At 43.6% G+C, this 23108-nt stretch overlaps 2 protein-coding genes across 6 annotated transcripts in view; one reads left to right on the forward strand and one right to left on the reverse strand.

Moving 5' to 3' along the window:
* The window catches only part of HVCN1 (hydrogen voltage gated channel 1), a 43267-nt gene extending 40459 nt beyond the window's left edge, over positions 1-2808 (forward strand). For 4 of the 5 annotated variants that reach the window (XM_059675984.1, XM_059675986.1, XM_059675985.1 and 1 more), the window contains one exon: positions 179-2808. In XM_059675984.1, the coding sequence (XP_059531967.1) occupies positions 179-447 (269 nt within the window). In that variant the 3' untranslated portion in view covers positions 448-2808. The remainder of the gene's footprint in view (positions 1-178) is intronic. The other variant, XM_059675989.1, reaches the window with a different exon arrangement.
* TCTN1 (tectonic family member 1) lies at positions 38-23108 on the reverse strand. Its single transcript, XM_059675982.1, has 15 exons — positions 22827-23108; positions 21897-22017; positions 19071-19201; positions 17845-17996; positions 16520-16607; positions 14993-15102; positions 13525-13545; positions 9255-9392; positions 8367-8492; positions 7892-7977; positions 7212-7352; positions 5265-5427; positions 2929-3054; positions 1900-2044; positions 38-1038 (listed from the first exon to the last, which is right to left on the reverse strand). Exons 1-14 carry the CDS (start codon positions 23044-23046, stop codon positions 1901-1903), a joined length of 1767 nt encoding a protein of 588 aa, XP_059531965.1. The 5' UTR covers positions 23047-23108; the 3' UTR covers positions 38-1038; position 1900.

Genomic DNA, 23108 nt, shown 5'->3' on the forward strand with positions numbered 1-23108 from the left:
ATGAGTCGCTCAGAAATGAAAAATCTGACCCTCCTAGTTCAGATGCCTTTAAGCAATGACTGTTTTACTTGTCTGTCACCACTCTTCTCAACTGTATACATTTATAAGGAACACAGATTTTTTTTTCAAGTGGTTAAATTAGAATCCAGGATCATTGAGACCCTCAATTATTTTTCAGGAATAATTATCTCAGTTAAGACACGTTCAGAACGGCAACTGTTGAGGTTAAAACAGATAAATGTGCAATTGGCTGCCAAGATCCAGCACCTTGAGTTCAGCTGCTCTGAGAAGGTAAGAAAGCACTTCTGGGGAAATACCACCTGTTGGCAGTTGCCCGCCTCAGCACAGTGCTTCTCACGCCAGGCCTTCGTTCCTGTGGGCCTTGAGCCAGGAGCACCCCTCCCCCTGGCCAAGCCTTCCCTGTCCTTGCCTCCTTCCCAGAGCTAGGCTGGGCGTCCCTCCTCTTGTCACTGGACCCCGTCTGAGGGTGGCAGTCGCCTTCAGCGGACGGACTCCACAAGCCGCGTGGCCTGTCCTCGTACCAGGGCTCACGGAATGATGGTCACATCCCTGATGAGGCTCAGAGGTAAATTCAGTTATTTCTCTGCTTTTGTAATAACAGGAACAAGAAATTGAAAGACTTAACAAGCTACTGAGACAGCACGGACTTCTGGGGGAGGTGAACTAGAGGCATCCCTGCTCCACTCCAGAGACGCCGCCTCACGGGCTGTGGCTGTGAATGAGACGCGTGGGGCATCTGCGGGACAGGGCTGGTCTGATGTCTCTGCCTCCTACCCAGCTTGGATCCTGGAGGGACAGTCTTCCGGAAGGCTCTCTCTCTTCCTCGGTGTGACCGAGGGCTTCCCATCCCATTCCCACCTGCACTGTATCACAAATGTATCATAAGCTGTTTCTCATGTTGAACACTTGACTCTTGCTTGAAAATGGACAGTCACTAGTTGTATACAACATTTAATCTCATCAAATGCAGTTTTCACGTTCTACGTGAATACTGAGGCGTTCTTTCATATGAGCGCTCTGAAAGAGAAAAGAAAAAAAAGGAAGCTACCTTAGCAACCAGCCCATTCAGGAAAGGCCTTTTCTATTTCCAAGCTGTTCTGAACAGCTTGTTGTAGGGCAGTTCCCCAAGGAGGCTGTCCTCGGGTTCCCACCCCCTCCTCCGCATCATCCAGCTGCATCACCCAGCTGCTAGCTGGCTCCACCTCGTTCTGCCACCTGACATTTTTCTCAATTACTGTACAATTAATGTATAACATAAACTCTCTCCTTCCCCCGGACCCTCCTACTATATTCTTTCCAGCTTCAACTGCCTGGAACTGCTCTGTGGCATTCCACACCAGCCCACCAGTTGGAGAGCTCGCTAGTGACAGTGCCTGGTACAGAAATGTCGATTGGACCCAAGACTCCACTCAAATTAACATGACATTTGGGGGAAGACCCCCTCCTGAGGCCTTGTATTCTATCTGCATGAGCTTATACAATAGTTCGCTATTTTTGTACTCATTTCAATGGGACTTGAAAGAAAACCTGAACTAAAAACAATGATTATTTTAACAACAACTCCCATCAAAGCAGGAGGTGAGTGAACTGGATAAGCCCTCAATGCCTTTGCTACTTCAACATCTGTTCTCTCTACCGTCTTCCCAAAGGTGCAATTTGGTTTCCGCGGAGGATCGGTGTGTTGAGTTTTGGAAATTACCAAGATCAGAGAGTGCCCCGTTTTAAAGTAAAACCAAGTGGAAGAAAATTTCCAAAAGGAGGGAGATGAGTGGGGAGGGGAGGTGTACTGGTCTGGAAGTCTAATAAGATGAGGTGTTGCTGAGGGGCCCCACAGCCACGCTGTTCTAGAGGTGTAGCCTCCTTTCTTGAATGACTTACGTCAAACAAATGGGAAGAAGAAATTGAAGGGCAGCTTGGCATTGATGGCTGGCCGAGCTCTGAAGCCTGCCGCTGCAGGAGCAGACACATCCACGAAAGTAACCGCAGTGGAAATAAGAACCGTCCTTTCCTTTCCGGAGTTGGTCTGTAATAAAAAGCCAGGGTGGTGTAAGCCTTGCCGCCGTGTGTCACCAGGATAACAAAGACAGGACATCTTTCATTCCCTTCCTCGCCGACCACTGTTGGTCCGTTCAAAAATCGGCTAGGTATGTGGAGGGCTAATCAGCCATGAACTCAGATGAGAGAAATAACTTTTACCCAGCTTGTCCCAACACATCAATGTCAATCACAACTCAATTTTCCTAAGAATTTTAAAGATCAAATCTAAACAAGCGCGCTACTGTGAATAAAACCCGTCAGTGGAGGTTTTTCCTCTAAGACTTAGAGTCTAATCAGCGGTTCTCAACCTGTGGGTCGCGACTGTCGGAAAACACACCCTGCATTTCAGATATTTACATTACGATTCGTAACAGCAAAATTACAGTTACGAAGTAGCAACGAAAATAATTTTATGGCTGGGGGTCACCACAACATGAGGAACTGTATTAAAGGGTCGCGGCGTTAGGAAGGTTGAGAACCACTGGCTAAGTGAAAGAAAATGACTGCTACAATGTTTTAAGAATCCAGATTGTTGCCCTGGCTGGTTTGGCTCAGTGGATAGAGTGTCAGCCTGCGGACTGAAGGCTCTTGGGTTTGATTCCAGTCAAGGGCACATGCCTGGGTTGCGGGTTCAATCCCTAGTAGGGGTCATGCAGGAGGCAGCCGATCAATGATTCTCTCTCATCATTGATGTTTCTATCTCTCTCCCTTCCTCTCTGAAATCAATAAAAATATATTTTAAAAAAATAATCTAGATTGTTTCCATTTTAATTATAATATTTTTCACAAAATAATAAATTTTACTATCACACTTGAGTTTTGTCTGGACTTGGGTCTTAACCTATACCTTGAAACTGAAGTTAGGCCTACCTTAGGATATGAGGATGAAATTAGATTTGCAGTTACGTTGACTATTTTAGCCTGTGGGTTCAGTAAGGATCCGTATTTAGTCCACTTCACTTCTATAACCAAAGCCAGCGGGAGCTGGCAGACATCCTACAAAACAAAATGCTGTTAATCAGTTTGACTATTACGCCAACTGCAAGTCAAACTTAATCTGCAGTTCAGAGTTTTAATTATAAAATGTTTCACATATTACAAAATGTTCTGAACAAGAGAATGAATAGACTCTCAAAGTTCAGATAAAAACCGCTTAGAGAAAGCACATATTTTAAAGTACTCAATGCTCCAAAAACATTTTAACACCTAAAGCACAATTTTTCCATTCCTTCCAATTCCTCTGATTTCTAAAGAGGCCAGCATCACCTGGGAGTTGTAAGCCCAGTGCATGTCTGTAGAACCTTCAGGGCCTTGCCTGCTCTAACTTCCTCTATCTGTTTACAGCCACCTCCAAGATACTTGAGGAGAGAAACTGGCATTGGGTGGGGAGGAGAAAGAGAGGATGGTATTATTAACAAACCCAACTGCATATCATGTTAAAATACACTTACAAGAAGTAAGTGCCTTCTTTTCATTTACCTAATTTCATCAATTGGCAATTAAAGTGTTACACTGGGTTTATAGGCAGAGTCCGAGTTGTCAAAAATACTGCCAACTCTCCACCAGAACCGAGCGCCTCCATGGAGCTGCCAGTTCAGACTGGACGCTGTGGGAGCTGGGCCTGAGGCCTCTGCCCCAGGGTCTCTGTTTGGGCAGCCCCAGGGGGAAAATGGTTGGTGGGCCTTCCCGATCTTTTTCCTGCCTCTAGACCAGCCGTGGGCAAACTAAATGAATAAAACTAAAAAAAAAAAAAAAAGACCGTACCCTTTTATGTAATGATGTTTACTTTGAATTTATATTAGTTCACACAAACACTCCATCCATGCTTTTGTTCCGGCCCTCCGGTCCAGTTTAAGAACCCATTGTGGCCCTCGAGTCAAAAAGTTTGCCCACCCCTGCTCTAGACTCTAGACCTCTATAGTTGGCAACTGTGATAACTGTTGAAGCTGCATGATGGTTAGAAGGAATTCCGTTGTATTATTCTATTTTTGTGTATGTTTGAAATTTTCCACAACAACAAGTTTTTAAAAACACATCTCTTCAAGGCATGAGAAGCTAGCAGGCCTGCTAAATTTGTGCCTGCCAAAAGGCACTGGTGGGATCCTTAGCTTGGAACTGCCTTTGAAGCAATTTGTAGGCTGAGAGATCCTTGACTATCCTGTTATTAGGAGAAGATGCAACAAGCAGCTGGTATAACTGAGCTTAGCAGATGCTCTCATGTCTGCTTCTACCTGGGTTTCCTGAAAGGTTGGCCCAAAACCCACCCCAGGCCCTGAGCTCCCTGGACCAGCACAGACCCTGGCAGTGCTAATGTCCTCGCTGCTCCGTCTCCTCCCAACCTGTTTTCCCTTCTGAGGGGGAAGTAATAACTGGACGTCTTAACCCATCTCCAAGAAGCCAGAAGCAATCTGCCTGGTTCACTGAGGCAGCAGCGCTGAGCCAAGACTTAGCAGCTGAACAGCAGGGACTGAGCAATCACCCGTCTCTGGTAGGAAGGGCGGGATCCAAGCTGGGGAGGCGTCCTCACCCCGTCCCCATGCTATAAATATGCTAGCAGATAATGAAAGGCCTGAAGAAACTGTGACAAGAAAAAGCTGGGCAATTAAAGGAGAAGATGGAGAGCACACCTCCAGGCATGGGGCCAGCCCACACTGACTGCCGAGACAAAGGGAAAGGTGGGCAGAAGAATCACATGTGATCAGGAACCCATTTATAGGATGTCAAATTCCATTAAACTCTTGGGAACTTTTGAATTGAAAGCTCTCATGTGGGCTGCCTTTATAGACCAGGGAACAGCTCTGTGGATGAGAGGATGTCTCAACCTCTTTGAGACAGTCCTCACACTTGTCTCATAGCCAATGCCTAGAGGCCTCATGTAACCCCAACAATGACAGTAGGAATGGTCAGGTTCCCGGTTATGGAGTAACCACTAGGCACCATGAATATTAATCACCTCATTAACTCAACAATCCCTATGAGGTCGGTACTATAGCCATCATTCCCACCTCACTGACAGGAAAGGGCCCAACCCCACAAAATCAATGGCCAGTGACAGCAGTGTTAACAAGGACAAAATCAGTATTCAAGGTCTGGGCCCATCTGATGATAAATCCCAGGCTCCGGCCCAGAGCCATCTACCTCCCACGGGGTGGAGGGGCATAGAAGAAAGATCGCCATTACGTGGCCTTCAGCTTCTCCCCCTGTACCTTCGTGTGGGGTGCCTGGGTGATGAAGTGGACAGGCACCCAGTCCAGCACATCCTGGGCCTGAGAATTTCCAAAAGAGGCCACATAATCTGGGAAGCCCTGACCCTTCAGCAGGCTCTTCACCTTCTCCACGACAAGTGGACACGTGATCGTGCTGGTCAGTCTTCGGAGAAGGAAAAAGAAGTCAATCAAATGAGGCTGTTGTTCCCACCAGCATTGTTCACACCAGCATTGTTCACACCAGCATTGTTCACACCAGCATTGTTCACAGGCTCAACAACACACATGCTCCCTGTGGTTTATTTTCTCTCTCTCCAAAAGGGGCTTGTGTGAAAGAAGCCAAACTGTTTCTAACTTTGAAAAATAGTCGTTGGCCAAGGAGATGCACACAAAACAATGTTTCTCAAACTGTGTTCCATCAAGAGGCTCTGTACAAGAAGGGTTCCATGGCCAAAGGTTTGAGAACTATTGCATACCCATGTCGCTCCTGAAGTACACTGGCATATTAAAGGCTCTGAGAAGTCCTACGGTAGGAACATGTTTTTAACTTTAATTGGTATTTCCCAAACATATTGAATCATAGACCTACCCCTACTGACATCTTGTGGAAATGTATTCTGAACCCCCCTTTCACAAATGCTGGTCTAAAATGATCAGAACTAATAAAGTAAGCTCTGGTCAGGGAGCTTAGCAGTTAGAGCGCCATCACAGGTTCAATTCTCGGTCAAAGGCACCTACCTGGGTTGCAGGTTTGTTCCATGGCCCCAGGGCATGTGCAGGAGGCAACCAATTGATGTTTCCCTCTATTTTTCTCTCCCTCAGCCCCCCCTCCCCTCCGACTCTCTCTAAAAATGAATGGAAAAATATCCTTGGTGAGGATTAACAACAACAAAACAGAACTAATAATGTAAAAATGTAAATGGCACATACTGGTCTAACCAAAATAATGACATAATTACCCCGGGGAGTTACAGGGTCAGAAGGGAGTAGATGGTGGGGTAGGGGGTGAAAGGGAATAGAGCCAGATTTTCATCTTCCATAGTGGGAACTCAAGAAATAATCTATAAAACTAAAATATCAAAAAATAGCGTTACACGCAGGCCATTTAAAGATTTGAAGGTAAATTTCCAAAAAATCAGCTATAAGAGTTACTACCTCTGGGGTGGGGCAGGTGAGGGTAAGAACTGCTATTTTAGACTAAGCCATGCAGAGCCATTTGACATTTTACAGTAGACGCATGTTTGATAATAAAAAGGTAAATTAAAAGCAGAGCACACTCAGGCTTCCTCTCACTGGGCTTGCTATGTTGTGTGCAGGATATTAAAATGCAGACCCTAGCCAAAACCGGTTTGGCTCAGTGGATAGAGCGTCGGCTTGCGGACTGAAGGGTCCCGGGTTCGATTCCGGTCAAGGGCATGTACCTGGGTTGTGGGCACATCCCCAGTAGGAGATGTGCAGGAGGCAGCTGATCGATGCTTCTCTCTCATCGATGTTTCTAACTCTCTATCTCTCTCCCTTCCTCTCTGTAAAAAATCAATAAAATATATTTAAAAAAAAAAAATAAAAATAAAATGCAGACCTATAGCAAGGAATTCTAGGGGAAGTATTTTTGCCATGAACTCAAATGCTATGCAACCTTGAAAACAAAACATACAAAGCCTTGAGGTTTTTACTCCACTCTATTTGATTTTAAAAATGGTTGTAATAGTTTTCCTTTGAACCATGACACATGGCTTATGGTTCTGAAAATTAAAATAAAAAAACTATATTATAATGTACTGTCACTATTGCTACTACCTATTAATAATCATAAGGTACACTGTAGCTTTCACAGGCACTCCCATCAGCTAAGGCAAATGTCTGATTGAAAAGGTGGCAGGGGAAGCGGGATGTTTTATTTTCTGATCAACACATGCAAGTTCCAACAGAAACAAGTCACTCCCTTACCTTAGTTTACAGCCAGATTGCATATTGTAACCAAATAATACTGGGGTCCGAATCCCCTCTACTGCCAAGCAGTCTTGCTCAGCTGTGCTACGAAGAATAGTAAGTTGTCCATATCTATTCATGGTCTGAATAATCCCAGACTTTCATGGAGAGTTAAGGGATAACCACCCAGTAGGACAGCATCTGGTTCTCAGGAAACAGTGGCACACGTGTGACTGAGACATGAGGGAGACCCAAATATCTCCTCTCTGGCCTCTGGGGATATGACAGCTATTTCCCAGGAGATGGTAAAAGCAGTTATAACTATTTTCCTTGATTGGGTCCTCAGAAAAAAAAATCTTCAGAAACTGGCCCTTCAAAATTAATTCGAAGTTTTCAAAATCACTAAATTTGTTTGAATCTCTGTGAAATTAAATACATCTACATCTCTGTCAGCTTTTTGGGGTTAAGACTTTCATTATAAACATTGACATTGTCCTGGGTCGTGCTGTTCCACCCCTAACCTCCAGTCTCCAAGGAGCCCCACGTCCTGTGTGGCCAGACCAGCCCCTCCGGAGCCACCAGGGAAGCCTGTGGCCAGACCAGCCCCTCCAGCCCACAGGCCCCTCAGCGATAAAGGGTAGCGTGGCTCCCGCACGTGGACAGGGAAATCAACCTTCTCCACGGAACCAAAAGGATATCCTTTGTGAGGCTGAAATCCAGCAGCCAGCGGGAGGCCCGCAACATAACCAGGGTTTCCACTGAGAGGAACTGGCTTTGTATTTTGCTGAAAGACAATGCAGAAAAGCCCCCATGTAATTCTCACTTTAACAAGGAAGTGGCAGGGGGAAAATGAAATGCTTTTCAGAATAAAATCTGGAATTACCGACCAATAAAATCATTTCTCCCCTACTCCGAACTATAAATGTGTCTGCTGAGTGTAGGAGTGCACCATGCTGTAAAGGGCAAGCTTGCATGCAAGGACTCAGTCCCCGGGGGAAAGGATGCAGGCCTCAGCCTGCTGCTTTACAAACCCAATGCTATGTGCAAGCCTTCCTTCAGTGCAAGGGGTTAGGTGTGGCAATAGTTGTAAACTGAGACTATGTTTTTCACTGACAAGTTAGGGTTTCTTTTCACTTGGCAATGAGCTACTTGTACAAAACTGATCAATCTTACCTGAATAAAATGAATTTCAAACTTTTGCTGGAGTGGAAGCTCTGCCTCGCTCACTGTCCCCAGAAGGAGAGAGAGATCGGCTTTTGTTACTTCACCTGCTTCTGTGTATGTGAGACTGTACTTTACCTATAAACGAAAACGACACTCCAAATACACCTGTTCCCATGACATTTCAGTAGCTGTATTAATAACTCAAATAAAGTATAGAGAGGAGGCTAATGCTTTCCCATTTCTCCACTTGAAGCTTTTCTCTCCTGTCCAATCAGGTAGGGGAGGTGTTATTTTGGCATCACCCCTGCTGACAAACAGGGTCATTTGAGCCTCTCCGTACCGATTAGTAAGTTCCACATCAGCTGGCCTGGGCAGAATATAATCAGTCTCTCTCTGCAGTGGAAACATTAAAACAAAACAGTGGCAACAACAACAAACTTTTATGTATCCTTGTAAGTCACTGGGTTTATGGAGAAAAAGCACACGTGATTACTTCAGAGACAGAGAGGTATCCCCTAAGGCAGTGGTCGGCAAACTCATTAGTCAACAGAGCCAAATATCAACAATACAATGATTGAAATTTCTTTTGAGAGCCAAATTTTTTAAACTTAAACTATATAGGTAGGTACATTGTTATTAACTTAATTAGGGTACTCCTATGGCTTAGGAAGAGCCACACTCAAGGGGCCAAAGAGCCGCATGTGGCTCACGAGCCGCAGTTTGCCGACCACTGCTCTAAGGGGACAGCAGAAAGGCAAGCAGGAGGCCACATCAAGAAAAGCAATGCCACAGTGTGGGCCAGAGCCCCTTCTGAAGGACATCCAGTTGAACCCCTCGGGACCATGCAGTTTGAGCTGCCACAAACTGATGGAGCTTTCAAAGCCACTGGGCCCCTACCTCTAGGACGACCTTGGTGCAGACTTTAACAGCCCCAGCCTCTTCGACAAGAACCGGCTCCAATACGTGCGTGTCTGCCAGCCGGGTGAGCGTTTTATTTAGAGACTGAATGACGATGGACTGGACAGTGATAGGGACCTGCAAAATAAAGAAGTCCTGGATTACCGAAGACACTACAACAGAAGTGAACGGGTTAAAATAACAAAACACTTGAAACGAACCTCCACTGATACACTGCCAAGTAGGGAAAAGCGTGCTATAGAACAACAGGCTTGCTATGTAATTACACATTTGCGAAAATGTGGATATTTATATGTAAGTACATATATACATTCACAGAGAAAATACTTAAGGATATAGCCAAAACTTTACTTGTGGTTACCTCTGAAAACATACGCTCACACACTCACACGTGTGTACAAATGTTCACAGCAGCATTTATAATAGCCACAAACTGAAAACAACCCACAGGTATATCAACTGATGACTGGATAAATAAAATGTGGTATATTCATACGAAAGAATATTATTCATCTATGAAAAGGAATAAGGGACTGACACCTGCCACAACATACATGAACCTTAAGCACATGGTGCTAAACAATAGGAGCCAGGCACAAAAGGTCACATACTGTGTGATTCCTTCTACGTGAAATGTCCAGAATAGGCAAATCCACAGAAAGAGAAAATATATTAGTGGTTGCTGGGCAGAGAGAGGGGGTTGGGGAAGAATGAAGAGTGACTGCTAATAAGCACAGGGTTTATTCTCGGAGCAGTAAGAATGTCCTGGTGATAATGGTGATGGCTGCACTACCTTGTGAATATACCCCAAACCACTAACTTGTACACTTTTAAATGGTGAGTTTTATGGAGGTGAATTATGTCTCAAACACAACCACAAAAAACTCTCATCACACCATCAAATGCATGTGTATGTTATCACCTCCAAAACTCAGCTCCCATGGATAAATGCCCTCACTCTGTACGCACACATGCACATTCTCCAACAGTCCCAGGCACACCCTGTAGTATGTGGGTGTGGCTGGCAGAAACCAAACAGTCTAGGTTTTATCTTTTAAATATATTTTTATTAATTTCACTGAGGAAGGGAGAGGGAGAGATAGAAACATCAATAACGAGAGAGAATCATTGATTGGCTGCCTCTTGCACGCCCCCTACTGGGGATCGAGCCTGCAAACCGGGCACATGCCTTTGACGGGAATCAAACCTGGGACCCTTCAGTCCAGAGGCTGACACTCTATCCACTGAGCCAAATCAGCTAGGTACAAACGGTCCAGTTTAAACAAGCTTTGGAAAAACCAATGGGAAGAACAGATTCATCTACCAGCATCCACGGGAACAGCCACAAGAATGATAACGGCAGGGCCATTCTGGTCTCCTGCATATCCCACTCAATCATCTCCCATCCCAAACTAAAGAACCAAAGCATCTATAATAACAAGAGCGTAATATGCTAATTAGACCGGACAACCTTCCAGATGACGCCAGGGCTGCGAGGGAAGCCCAGGTCCTGGGTGCCGGAGGGAAGCCGGGCGCCGGCAGCCGGGGGAAGGAAGGCTTACTCTTGCACAAATTTCGTGCATCGGCCTCTAGTACTTAACAAAACTATGGAGCCATAACTTAACCTTCCACTGATGGTTCAACAGATACTGACAATGATTCTAGGCCAGCCGTGGGCAAACTACGGCCGCCGGGCCGGATCCGGCCCGTTCGGCTGTTCTATCCGGCCCGCGGAGCCAAAAGAGCGGAGGGTTCTCTTGCTCTCCCCTCCGCTCCTTCACCAGCAGCAGTGCTAACATGTATTCGTTCACACAAACACTCCATCCATGCTTTTGTTCCGGCCCTCCGGTCCAGTTTAAGAACCCATTGTGGCCCTCAAGTCAAAAAGTTTGCCCACCCCTGTTAGGCTGTCATCAGGGGCTTCACTCAATGGGGAGACTGGATCCAATTTTTATATTCCTGATTCTCTAACAGACCTTGGAAGTCACTTTTGGGAAAAAAAACCTTAGGCCCTAGCTAGGTAGCTGTTGGTTACAGCATCATCTGGATATGCCAAGGTTGTGAGTTCAATCCCTGGTGAGGGCACATACAAGAACCAACCAATGAATGCATAACTAAGTGGAACAACAAATTAATCTCTCTCTCAAATCAGTAAGTAAAAATTTTAAATGAAGAAACCTCTGATATTAGTTGATATGCTTGTCTTTCAGAGCACAAACTCTTAACGCCACACAAATCTGAGTTGGAAGTCCCAGCCTTCCACTTCCTATGTGGCCACAGGATGCAGAGAATGTGCGTGAAGCCTGTAACTCAAGGCCTGGTACATAGAAGAGCTAGTCCAGTGCCATGGTCTCTGTGGCCAGACAGCCTGTCCCGGCTCTGCCCCTTCCCTGCTGCATAGCCTGGGGCAAGTAATTCATCTGCGAATCACGTGACAGAGGGGCACCATAACAGGACCTACTTCCTAGGATTGCGGAGATGACCAAAGGACTTCAGACATGTGTAGCACTTGGAACACTGCTTGGCGCACACTTCGTGCCTTTCAGTAACATCCCATTATTCCTCATAAAGGATCTTCCCTACTTGATTGAGCCAATCCCCTAGTCATTCATTCACTTAACATATAACCCAACACATACTAGGCACCGCCCTAGTACTAAGGACATATCGCAGACGGCCACTGCCCCACAGACAGTTCAAGCTCTGAATGGTAGGTTCAAAGTACTTTTTAGTGACTTAGAGGTATTTGAGAGCTAGTCCAGTGCCTTTCAAACTGGGTTCCTGGGAGCTGTAGAGGTTCCTCAGAGGGGCCAAACCAGCAGAGAGATGGAGAGGCCGGGCAGGCGGAGAGCTTCTGACATCACCCTTATTCCAACCAGGGGCTTTGGATTCAATCCATCTTACACACTAGGCAGCGTTCTGTCTGAGATTTCATTTGAAGAAGCTCTATAACTAAAACAAGTTTGAAAACCCCCTTCACAGAAGAGGAAATCCAGGCCCACACACAGTCATGTGAAATTCAAATCACATGACTACTTCCTTTCAAATGTCGACCTCAAACACATGTGTGTCCAGAGCAGGGGTGGGCAAACTTTTTGACTCGAGGGCCACAATGGGTTCTTAAACTGGACCGGAGGGCCGGAACAAAAGCATGGATGGAGTGTTTGTGTGAACTAATAAAAATCCAAAGTAAACATCATTACATAAAAGGGTACGGTCTTTTTTTTTTTTTTTTTTAGTTTTATTCATTTCAAACAGGCCGGATCCGGCCCGCGGGCCATAGTTTGCCCACGGCTGGTCCAGAGCCTTAATGACATCAGTGGGAGTAGGATCGTTGTCCCAAGTGCTTCCTGTGTGACAGACGCTGCACAAAGCAGCTCATGCGCATTGAGGCTTATTGCCCGCTTGACAACTGGGGGTGTGAGGAGCATGTTATATGAGAAAGTCATGGCAGAGCTGACTTCTGAATAAGGCTGACTAACCCCACAGGCTTTGGGATACTATGGCAAGGCCATCGCCTACATTCACAGACCCAAGAATAAGAGGTAGAGCCACGCTCCTCCTCCTGACATACCTACAGAGACACTGGCCTCCTCACCATAGCCTGACAGGGCCCCTGGCTGTGGGGGGATAGGCTTGGAACAGAACCTGCCCACAACTAAATGTGAAGCTACACTGGGATGCTCACCTCTCACTGGGGAAAATGTCTCTATCCTCCTCTCCTCACTGGACAGACAGCATCCTGGGGGCTAGCCCGCTCTCCTGACAAGAGACCAAGAAGGTATCAAGGGAGGCCAGAAAGCACAAAGGCCGATCACACCAACATATGACTACAAAAGGGTCATCCATGAAGTTTCCCTATTTCATTTCTGCTTGCTTTTTTTTCTTTTTGTTAACCCTCACCTGAGGATATTTTTCCATTGATTTTTAGAGAGAGTGGACGACAGAGGGAAAGACAGAGAGAAACACATTGATTGGTTGCCTCCTGCACACATCCCGACCAGGGGCCAGGCTGCGGAGGAGCCTGCAACCAAGGTACATGCCCTTGACTGGAATTGAACCCGGGACCCTTTGGTCCACAGGCCAACGCTCTATCCACTGAGCCAAACTGGCTAGGGCTCTGCTTGCTTTTTGAGATGTGTTATTGTTCTTGGCAGTAAGGTACTTTTCTAATCATAAGTATAATCATTTCCAAAGGCTCAGAAATAAGACAGTGTATAATGAACTTTCCATTAAGAAATACTCTTACCTTTGTTTTTGAATTAGGTACCTAGACAGAAAGAAACAACAAATTTTGTTAAATACAACAACAACAAAAATCATTTTTATTGCTTTTTTTTTTTCAGACTCGGGGTCAAAGGGCATATTCATCTTATTTAAGACTTCACAAAGAGGAAAACAGAATATCCTTAATCAAGACCTGCCAGCTATATCTTTTAGTACCTATGTCATAATCAAAGAGGTAACCTTACGTTTTCCTTTGATATTCACCTCCTCCAAAGTGGAAGCTTAACAGACCAACCCACAGAGCCAGCCTTAGGAAGCCTCTCTGCTTCAGGGTCATCACTCAGTATTTTCCACACGGTCACCAGTGACACAGCCCGTGAGGAAGACATGGCTCCCACCTGCCAGTCGCTCTCACTGCACTGTGCTCGCTGAAGGTCGGCATCCTTCACAGCCTCCTAAGTGGTCTTCCTGCCTCTGGCCCAAGCCCCCTCAAGGCCACACCCCTGCCTCCTCTACGCAGCCAGAGCTCTCTTCCCGAAGGCCTCAGCCTCCCTTCTATAGTCACAGGACACCCACCCTTTTAGGCCACGGGAGCTTCGGGGAGGGAGAGGAGTAGACCATTTTGGGGAGGCCTGTGCTGAAAGAGACCTGTGCCTGCGTGCCAGAGGGAATACTTCCAGAAAACTGAGAAGGCCAACTCGCTGGAAGAATTCGCAGGCCTAGACGGCTGACATGAGAAGGGAGGGGAGGAAAAAGGTTAAACTTGACTCTGAAAACTGAAGCCCAGGTGGATACTGATGCCATGGACCACTCCTCCACTACCTCCCAAAAAAGAAAATCAGGAGATCCGGGATTTCACAATAATCCCATGTTTTTCAAACATTAAAAAACATTTTCTCCCCTGCAGCCCTCCACATCATCCACCAAATGGGCCGGTAGCGTCTCTCATTTATTCAGGTCAGGCTCGGGTCCCTGCGATCAGGAGGAAGGGGCCTCTTCACCATTGTGGCCTCTTTCCCTCTCCCAGCAATCCTATTCCCTGCCCTTCCCTGGTTGCTTATTTCATCTGCCAGCCAGAAAGTGGATTTTCTATCCTTTTCTGGTCCGTTTCTCAGAGAGATCTCTACTTGGTGCTAATATGATTATTTCTGTCACAGACATTAAGATGCTTTTATCATTGGTAAAGTTTTTGTTTATTAATTTTTTTTTAATTCAGGAGACAGACATTATTGGTTACCATCAAAATGAGTGAAATAAAAAATAAAAAATGAATAAAAGCAAAATATGAGCTAGCTAGATAAAAATAGAAATTATTTTAAGCGATTTTTCCCCCAGTATGCTCAGTATCAGTATACCAAAGAACTGGAGACATTTTAAAATTTGAGTGTCAATCCTGTACTTAAATTATTCTATATTTGTCATATTTTAAAAGGGTACCAAGAACAGAAAATAAACCTAACGAATCAGCTTCACTTCAAAATAATTCTTACCCTCAAAATGTTAGGGCTGCTGTAATGAGCCATGCGCAGAGCTTCCATTTCTCCGCACTGTTCCAAGTTTATCCTTCTGGTGCACTTAACAGCTTGATTCATCAGAAATGCTGGAAATTATAATGTTCCCAAGGGGAAAAAATTAAAAAAGAAAATTTCAACTGTCCAATGGTAGCTATAAAATTGTAATAGAAGTAAAATTACAAAATAGATTGATACAGATATACAACATGTTTAAAATGGGGCTTAAGATTATTTTTCATATAGGCAACACATTCACATGATTCCAAATTAAAGATCACAAAAAGGTACTGAGAGGTCGCCCTTAGGGCCCTGGTTACCCAGCCCCCAGAGACACTCAGCATGAAGTTTCTTGTGTATCTTTCTGAAAATATTCGATGCAAATAAGAATGTTTAAAAGTAAATATATTTTTACTATTTCTTTCCCCTTTTAGAAACAAATGCACAATATATATATCCTGCCCTTTGTTTTTTTCACTGAACAATCTTGGAGTTCAGCCTGTCTCATCCTCCTCCCTTTTTCTTTTAGGAATAACTAGTATCCTACTATAGATATGCCACCATTTATTCAGCCAGTTCCCCATGACGGATGCTTAAGTTGTCTCAAGCTTTCTGTCGCAAACAATGCTACAATCTATTATTTTGCATGTGAGCCAGAGTTTCTGTAGGACCAACTCCTAGAAGAATAGCAGGGTCGAAGGGCATATTCATTTGCAACTTTAATACTACTGCTAAACTGCTTTTCACAGAGGCTGTACCAATAAATAGTCCCACCAGCTCTGTAGATCAGTGCCTACTTCCCCATAAGCCCTACATTCTTAAGCTTTGCAAGTCCATTAGATGGAAATGCTCTCAGCTCGGTTTTCATTCACGCTGGTCAACAGAATACATTTTCCTTCGCATATCAAATGATGTTTCAATAAGCCACAAGCTATCACCCATTCTTGGCTGGCTTCTTCCTAGTGAGGCTGGCATAAGGACGGGAGAGCCCGGCTTGCGGCCTCCCACTGCCAAGAGGAGTGCTCCACAGTTCTGGGAAGCTCCGAAAGGAGCAGCAGGGCCCATGGGAAGCAGTTGTGTGGGTTGCATCCCTGCCCGCCCCCCCTCCACCTAGGTGAGCCTGAGCAAGAAACTGAATGTTTCTCAGGTTCCTCATCTAATGACAATAACTCTACCTCAGAGGCACTGAACATCATACCCAGCACACAGTGAGTGCTTAATGAACATCAGCTACTGACAAACTTTAGCTCTGGGGAAGAGAGAACTTTCCCACAGATGGAGGTGTTAAACAACTCAGTGGGCTGGTTCAGGTTGGGAGTCCTCTTCCTACAAGTACTCAGTCAGTGAACGCATGTGGCAGGAAAGATTCTGGCACCAAACAACATAATCTTTGAGGCTTCTTTCAACTCTAAGACTCTGCTTCTAGTCATGAAGCCTGTTTAATTATGATTACTATAAATTTAAAATAAGCTAAGTCTGTTTTAAGGACAAAGAAAACTCTCTTACCTGCAGGGTTATTATCAGTGCACAGAGATGACATAAGGGGGGAAGGCAATCTCAAAAATGAATCTGAAGTCTGCAGAAGAACCCCATACTGCAAAGAGAACCACCAACAGTTATTAAGTCATTCATTCAACACTTATTGGACACCTACTATGTGCCAAGCAGCATTTCAGACATTAGGAACACAGGGATGAGCAAAAAACAGATATGGTCCTTGCCTGAATGGAGCTTACGTGTAGCTGCCCCATCCATTTCTTTTAAGGGTGCATGTTTCTTTGTATCCATGTTACTATATATTGCAGGCCTTTTTATTAAGGAATTCCTCTGGAAGGGTATATAAGAAGCTGACATAGGTGTCTGCCTCTACAGACAAGAACATGGTGGCCAGGGACACAGGTGAGAGAGAGAATTATTTTTTCAACTAGAGGCCCGGTGCACGAAATTTGTGCACTGGGGGGTGGGGGGGTGTTTCCACCACCACCGCTGCGCTCGCCAGCCGTGAGCCCAGCTTCTGGCTGAGTGGCGCTCCCCCTGTGGTAGCGCACTGACCACCAGGGGGAAGTTCCTGCATTGAGCGTCTGCCCCCTGGCCATCAGTGCACATCATAGCAACCGGTTGTTCTGCCATTTGGCCAATTTGCATATTAGCCCTTTATTATATAGGATAGCAATACTTATTTAAATCACATTGAAAGGTTTACTAAGGAACAGATATAAAATAGCACACATCATCCCCAGGTCTACACAGCTAAATACAACTTTGAGAAGATTAGGCATCCCACCAATCCCCTCTGTTCCAGCAGCATGCCTCCAGCACTTTGCTACATTTCTTGAGGTGGAAAAGAACAAATTCTGCAGAGATAAATGCAAGCTTACCACAGAATAAATGACTTTAAACCCTATGTTACAGCCCCGCTGGTGTGGCTCAGTTGATTAGAGTGTCACCCCGTGTACCAAAAGGTCTTGGGTTCGATTCCTAGTCAGGGCTCATGCCTAGGTTACAGGTCCGATCCCCGGTGCAACTGAAAGATGTTTCTCTCTCACCTGATGTTTCTCTGTCTCTGTCTCTCTCTCAAATCAATGGACATGTCCTCGGGTGAGGATTAAAAAATAAATTAATTAATTAAAAAATAATTCCTATGTTAGAATTCAACTACTCAATTTTAATTTTCATGATCTTTGATTTATAGGTACAAACATTAATTTTTTGTGTGCATTATATGAATTATATGTCTCAGGTAGCTGATTTTACTGGGAACATACTGAAAAAATAACTTATAAGGACAGGATATTTGCAACAGGATGAATAGACTTAGGTTCTCGGCTCACCTCATATTTAGTAGTATTTGGAACATCTGGTTCGTTTGTTAAAGAAACATCTGATTCTGTATTCAATGAAAAACCATGGAATGTTTTCATCAATTTATCAAAATTGTTTTCATCAGGCACTTCTGGATCAATAAAGGATAATGCAGGTTTATCTGTTTTTAGAAAAAGTATTTTAAATCAGTATAAAATACATATATATTATATACAGCGTATATAAAACTTTGAAAGTCTTAATAGCAATAAGACACGTGAAAAAAATAAAGTATCTTTCTCCATCTCTACTTCCCCCAAGATTTCTTGAATCTGACTAAATAAACAGGATCTTCAGACTTGGCCTGGTTCTCTAACAGTGTAGAAGCAATGGTTTCTAAAGCCACAGATAAATAGCACAACAGAAGCCAGTAATAATCAATAACTTTCTCCACCCCAGATGGCTATGGGAATGAAAGACCCTATTTCTACCCTCACACAGCCACCTCTGAAGTCCAGGAGAATACATGCTGTTTAGGGAAAGGTAGAAGGGAATAGGCTGGTAGATTCACGGGGCCACTCTTATGTCAAAGAATGTGACAGTGATGGACCAGTCACTACTCCAGGTTACAAATCACAGAGCATTCCCCTAAGTGTTCATTTATAAGGGAGCAAAGCCAAAATATGAAGACATTCTGAAAAGATGATGAAGCTTAACTGGGTACAACCATAAATGTGTCTCTGATCTTTGGTAGCGCTAACATTTGACATTTTACCTGTGCTTTGGATCTAGTCACCTATTTGAGCTAAACGCTCAGATAAAAATAAAGATCCTGTTTTCATGCAAATATTCTAAGTAAAAATAAAAGAGAAAAAAGGAAATTGAAACCATAGCTGAACCTGATTCTCAATCATTAAATCAGGAGGAAATAAAGCAAAAAAAAAAACCACAACTCTCATGTGCCTAAATAAATTTAGATTCCTATGCATGTCTACATATCATAAACACTTTAAAATGAAGTATGAGACTTTAAAAGTCAACTATACAAGCAGTTCCTTTGCTTGTAAAGAAAATGTGCATGCCCACAGGTCTCTAAAGTTACTTGCAGTTGCCTAGGAAACAGCCTCAGAAGATACACCCTAGCCAAATCATAGAATGATTGCTTTAAATCTAACTAGATTGGACATTTTCCCATAAAAGATCTTTTAAAAGAAAAAAAAAAGTCAGAGTTTTACAAAGTATATCAAATACTCACAGTTTGTAATATGAATGCAGAAAATAGATGGATTGATCTGGTCTACAACTTTAAATATCCTCTGGGGCGGGTTTGCTGTTAAATTCAACGAATAGATGGCTGCTTTTTGGCTACAAAACTGACTATCACCCCTGAAAATTAAAAAAAAAAATAATAAGACAAAGTTTTAAGGCATGTGCACACAATCTTAGCAAGATTCTTTAAAACTGTCAGATGCTTGTACTGTGTACTATGTTAACAACTACATGGAAGATATTTATGAAAGTGTGATGCTAGAATTGAATCCATTTTTATTTAGTTTATTCAGTGTTAAAATGTTTGGCATTTGAAACATTTTCCTCTAACAGGAAAAATATTAAGACAAGTAGAATAACCTTCAAGGAAATCTTGTCAAGTATGAAATGTAGATCAGGGTATAATTTTGATGTAAATCAGAAGGAACCTAAAATTCCTTTTCTTCAGAATAAAGCCATCTTCAAAGTACTGTGAAAATTAGAAAATATGAAGACATCTGAAAGTTCTGGAGCTTACAAGTTATACAGTCAGGTCTTCAACCAATCCCAGACTTGGCAAACCCTAATCAATTTGACACAGATACAGATATGGTGCTAGAGATATAACAGAAATGGGATCATATTCTACATACTGCTCTCAGGCCTTTTCTCACTTATTATATATTGCCCAATATTTATGTCATCAAATATGTTTTTGCAATGTTATACTAAATGATTTCATTGTACACCAACTTATTAAGAACCCTAATTTCTTTTTAACCAATCCTCTACTGTTGGTTTAGGTTGTTTCTAATTTTCCCCGGTTCTTTATGATGCTATAATGACATCCTTGTACATACATCTTTATGAATGTCTCCAATTATTTCCTTAGGCTATATCCCCTGAAGAAGAATTGCTGGGTCAAAAGGTAGGTACATAATTTAAGGCTACTGAGACATATTGCCAGATTGCCCTCCAGAAAGGCAAGAGGCATCCTCACCAACACTGTAGCAAAGAGTGCTGTTTCCCCGGAATCTTGCCAAGATTAGATATTATCCAACTTATAAATGTCCTTTGCCAATTTCATGGGCAAAAATCCGTTATCCAGTTTTTTTCATTTGAATTTTATAATTTACTGGCAAGGTTAAACATATTTCCATATGGTTACTGCTCACTGGTATTTCCTCCGTTAAGTTGCTTACTCATATCTATTGGCCATTTGTGTATCAGAATGTTTGTCTTTTCATTGATTTGTGAGAACACATATTTTAAAGAATCTCCTTTTAGTGTCATACTTTTTCCCAGTTAATTATCTTTCAATTTTATGGTCTTTTTGTCATTATAGAAGTTTTAATTGGTTTTTATAATCCTAATTCCTTTTTAAAAATTGAGGTATAATTGACTAATTTTTTAAAATAATGAAATTGTCAATCTTTTATAGTTTGTGGGTTTATGCTTAAAAAACATTCCGTAGCCTAAGATTAACAAATGTTCACCTAGCTCAGCCAGCATGGCTCAATGGTTGGTTTAGTGTTGACCTATAAACCAGGTCACAGTTCAATTCTCCATCAGGGCACATGCCTGGGTTGCAGGCTTGATCCCCAGTAGGGGGCGTGTAGGAGGCAGCCAATCAATGATTCTCTATCGTTATTTCTATCTCTTTCCCTCTCCCTTCCTCTCTCAAATAAAACACACACACACAACAAATGTTCACCTATATTTTTCATTCATTTTTTTAATTTGATTTTTCTGTTGTGGTTAATCATCATCTGAGGATATTTTTTCCATTGATTTTTTTTTTTTTCAGAGAGAGTGGAAAGGAGATGTGAGTCACATTGATTGGTTGCCACTTGCAACCTGACCACCAGGACCAGGAATGGAGCCTGCAACCATGGTATGTGCCCTTGTCCAGAATTAAACCTGGGACCGTTCAGTCCTCGGGCTGATGCTCTATTCACTGAACCAGCTAGGGCCATTCTTTAATTTTTTAGTGTATTTTATTCTTCAATCTATTGGTAAGAAGAGTTTGCTATTCTTTTTTTTTTTGCTATTCTTATTCAATAACCTCTTGGCTGTTCTCATCTGTTTAGTCTTCCAGATGAGTTTTAGAATCATTTTAATACAATATCCCTTTCCCATCTAACTAGAATTAAATTTATAAATTAAGTTCTTATAAATTAATTACATAATTACTCCATCTCTGAATATGCTGGTCCCATCCTGAATAAACTAACTTCTTTAAGTGCTGCTGTTTTTCAAAAAGCTTTGAAATCTGGATTAGGAGAAACAGATCACTCAGAAGAGATTCTTTTTTACCTTGTAATAGATTAGGAATGTCGTTTTCCATTATTTTCCTATACAATGTGAACTGTGAGGACTCCTGCGAGATTTGCATATCAGAAAGGTAAAAAAACAAAGCTTTCCTGACCATCTACTTAATTTGTTGTTACTGTTACTATGTCCAAAACAAAAGCTGTAAAATTAAACTGCACCTTTCACCTAGGAGGCTATACATAACAGGAATTCACTAATGCAAAAATGATGCATTATCTGTTTACAAATCAAAGTGAAATGTAATTCAATCTCTGAACACAGATTTCCTTATACTCTTAAAAAAGTACTCTGTTTGCTCTTTTGACTGCACTATGATCTGGCTGGATGCAATAAGAGAGAGATACTCTTCTACATACTGGTTGGACAGCATGGCTTCTGAAGGATGCAAAATACAGGAAATCAGGCTTGAGTTTTTCCACCACAGGGCATTTTCATGGTCTTCTCAAAATCTTATAATCTTGGTCTAATTTTATCAAAACTTCATGTGTCACAAACTTACATGACAACTGGAACTGAGCAATCAGAAAAGACACTAAAATCCACGGAGCTGCAATCAGGATCACAACAGCAGTTGACGTCACACTGTGCTGGGGACAGGTCACAGACACACAAAGCAGCAACTGCAGAAAGGAGAGAATGGATGCAGAGCATCACAATCAGCAGGTAGTGACTGCCCCCTACCACTGCAATGCACCAAAAAAAACACCTGTTTCGTACAAATACCCACTTGATTTTTGCTACTGCACTTTGGGAGAGATGAAGTGAAGATTAGTCAGTTTGAGCACTCCTCAATCCGGGGTTTCCCCCAAGTGGCTAGTCATCTGGCTCACCTGGAAAGCTGTCTGTGCTCTATCTACCTACAAAGACCCCGATTTGGTAAGCTGACTGAAACCCAGACATCTGTGCTGTTCAAAAATTTTCCAGTGATGCTGACAGACAGGTTTAAGGACCAGCTAAATCACTTGCCTGACCATAAGAACCATCCGATTAATACTGCAGACCCCAACCTCCTCTGATTCAGAGGAAGGACCCACTTAAGGCCACCAGGCATCAGGGTTCTGTGCATCCTCTGCATTTAATTTTCACAACTGCCTAGACACTGCCGATTTAATTTCTTCTTTGGCTGCAAAGCTGCAAGGACTTCATTCATTATTACCTTTAGCATTAATGTTGTCCATGACCATTGCAAGTGCCTTCAAAGATACGATAATGCCCCACTTACGCTCTCTGAGCCTCGGTTTTCTCATCTGTAGAACAAGGATACTATCTGCCTCTAAAAGTTATTGAGAGAATCCCTATGAAACACTTGGGAATGCTTGCACAATAAAGTGTTCAATAAACGTTAACCAACATTATTACATCCTCACCCGGGCTCCCCCCTTCAGGATGGATCACTGTGGATCCCCTGGACCGGGCACTTGGTACCCACCGTCCGTGACCGGGGTGGGCCTGGGACCGGAGGAGGGTCCGGGGGCACTGGGGGTGCCCGGGGGCCTAGCAGACAAGGCAGGTCGGGGAGTCGTCGGGGCTGGTTCCGTAGAGTTGAGGCCCTCCGTTGTCACCACCAGGGTGGTCCCGGCTTGGGCGTTCACGGAGGCCCAGCAGTCCAGGAGCACCAGCAGGAGTCGGGGGAGGCCCCGCGGCCCCATCGTCGGGTTGAACCCCGCGCCGGCGGCGGCAGGGACCGCGTTGCCTGGCAACCACGGCGGCA

Source organism: Myotis daubentonii, chromosome 19 (genome assembly GCF_963259705.1).
Source record: "Myotis daubentonii chromosome 19, mMyoDau2.1, whole genome shotgun sequence".
In the NCBI taxonomy this organism is placed as follows: domain Eukaryota; kingdom Metazoa; phylum Chordata; class Mammalia; order Chiroptera; family Vespertilionidae; genus Myotis; species Myotis daubentonii.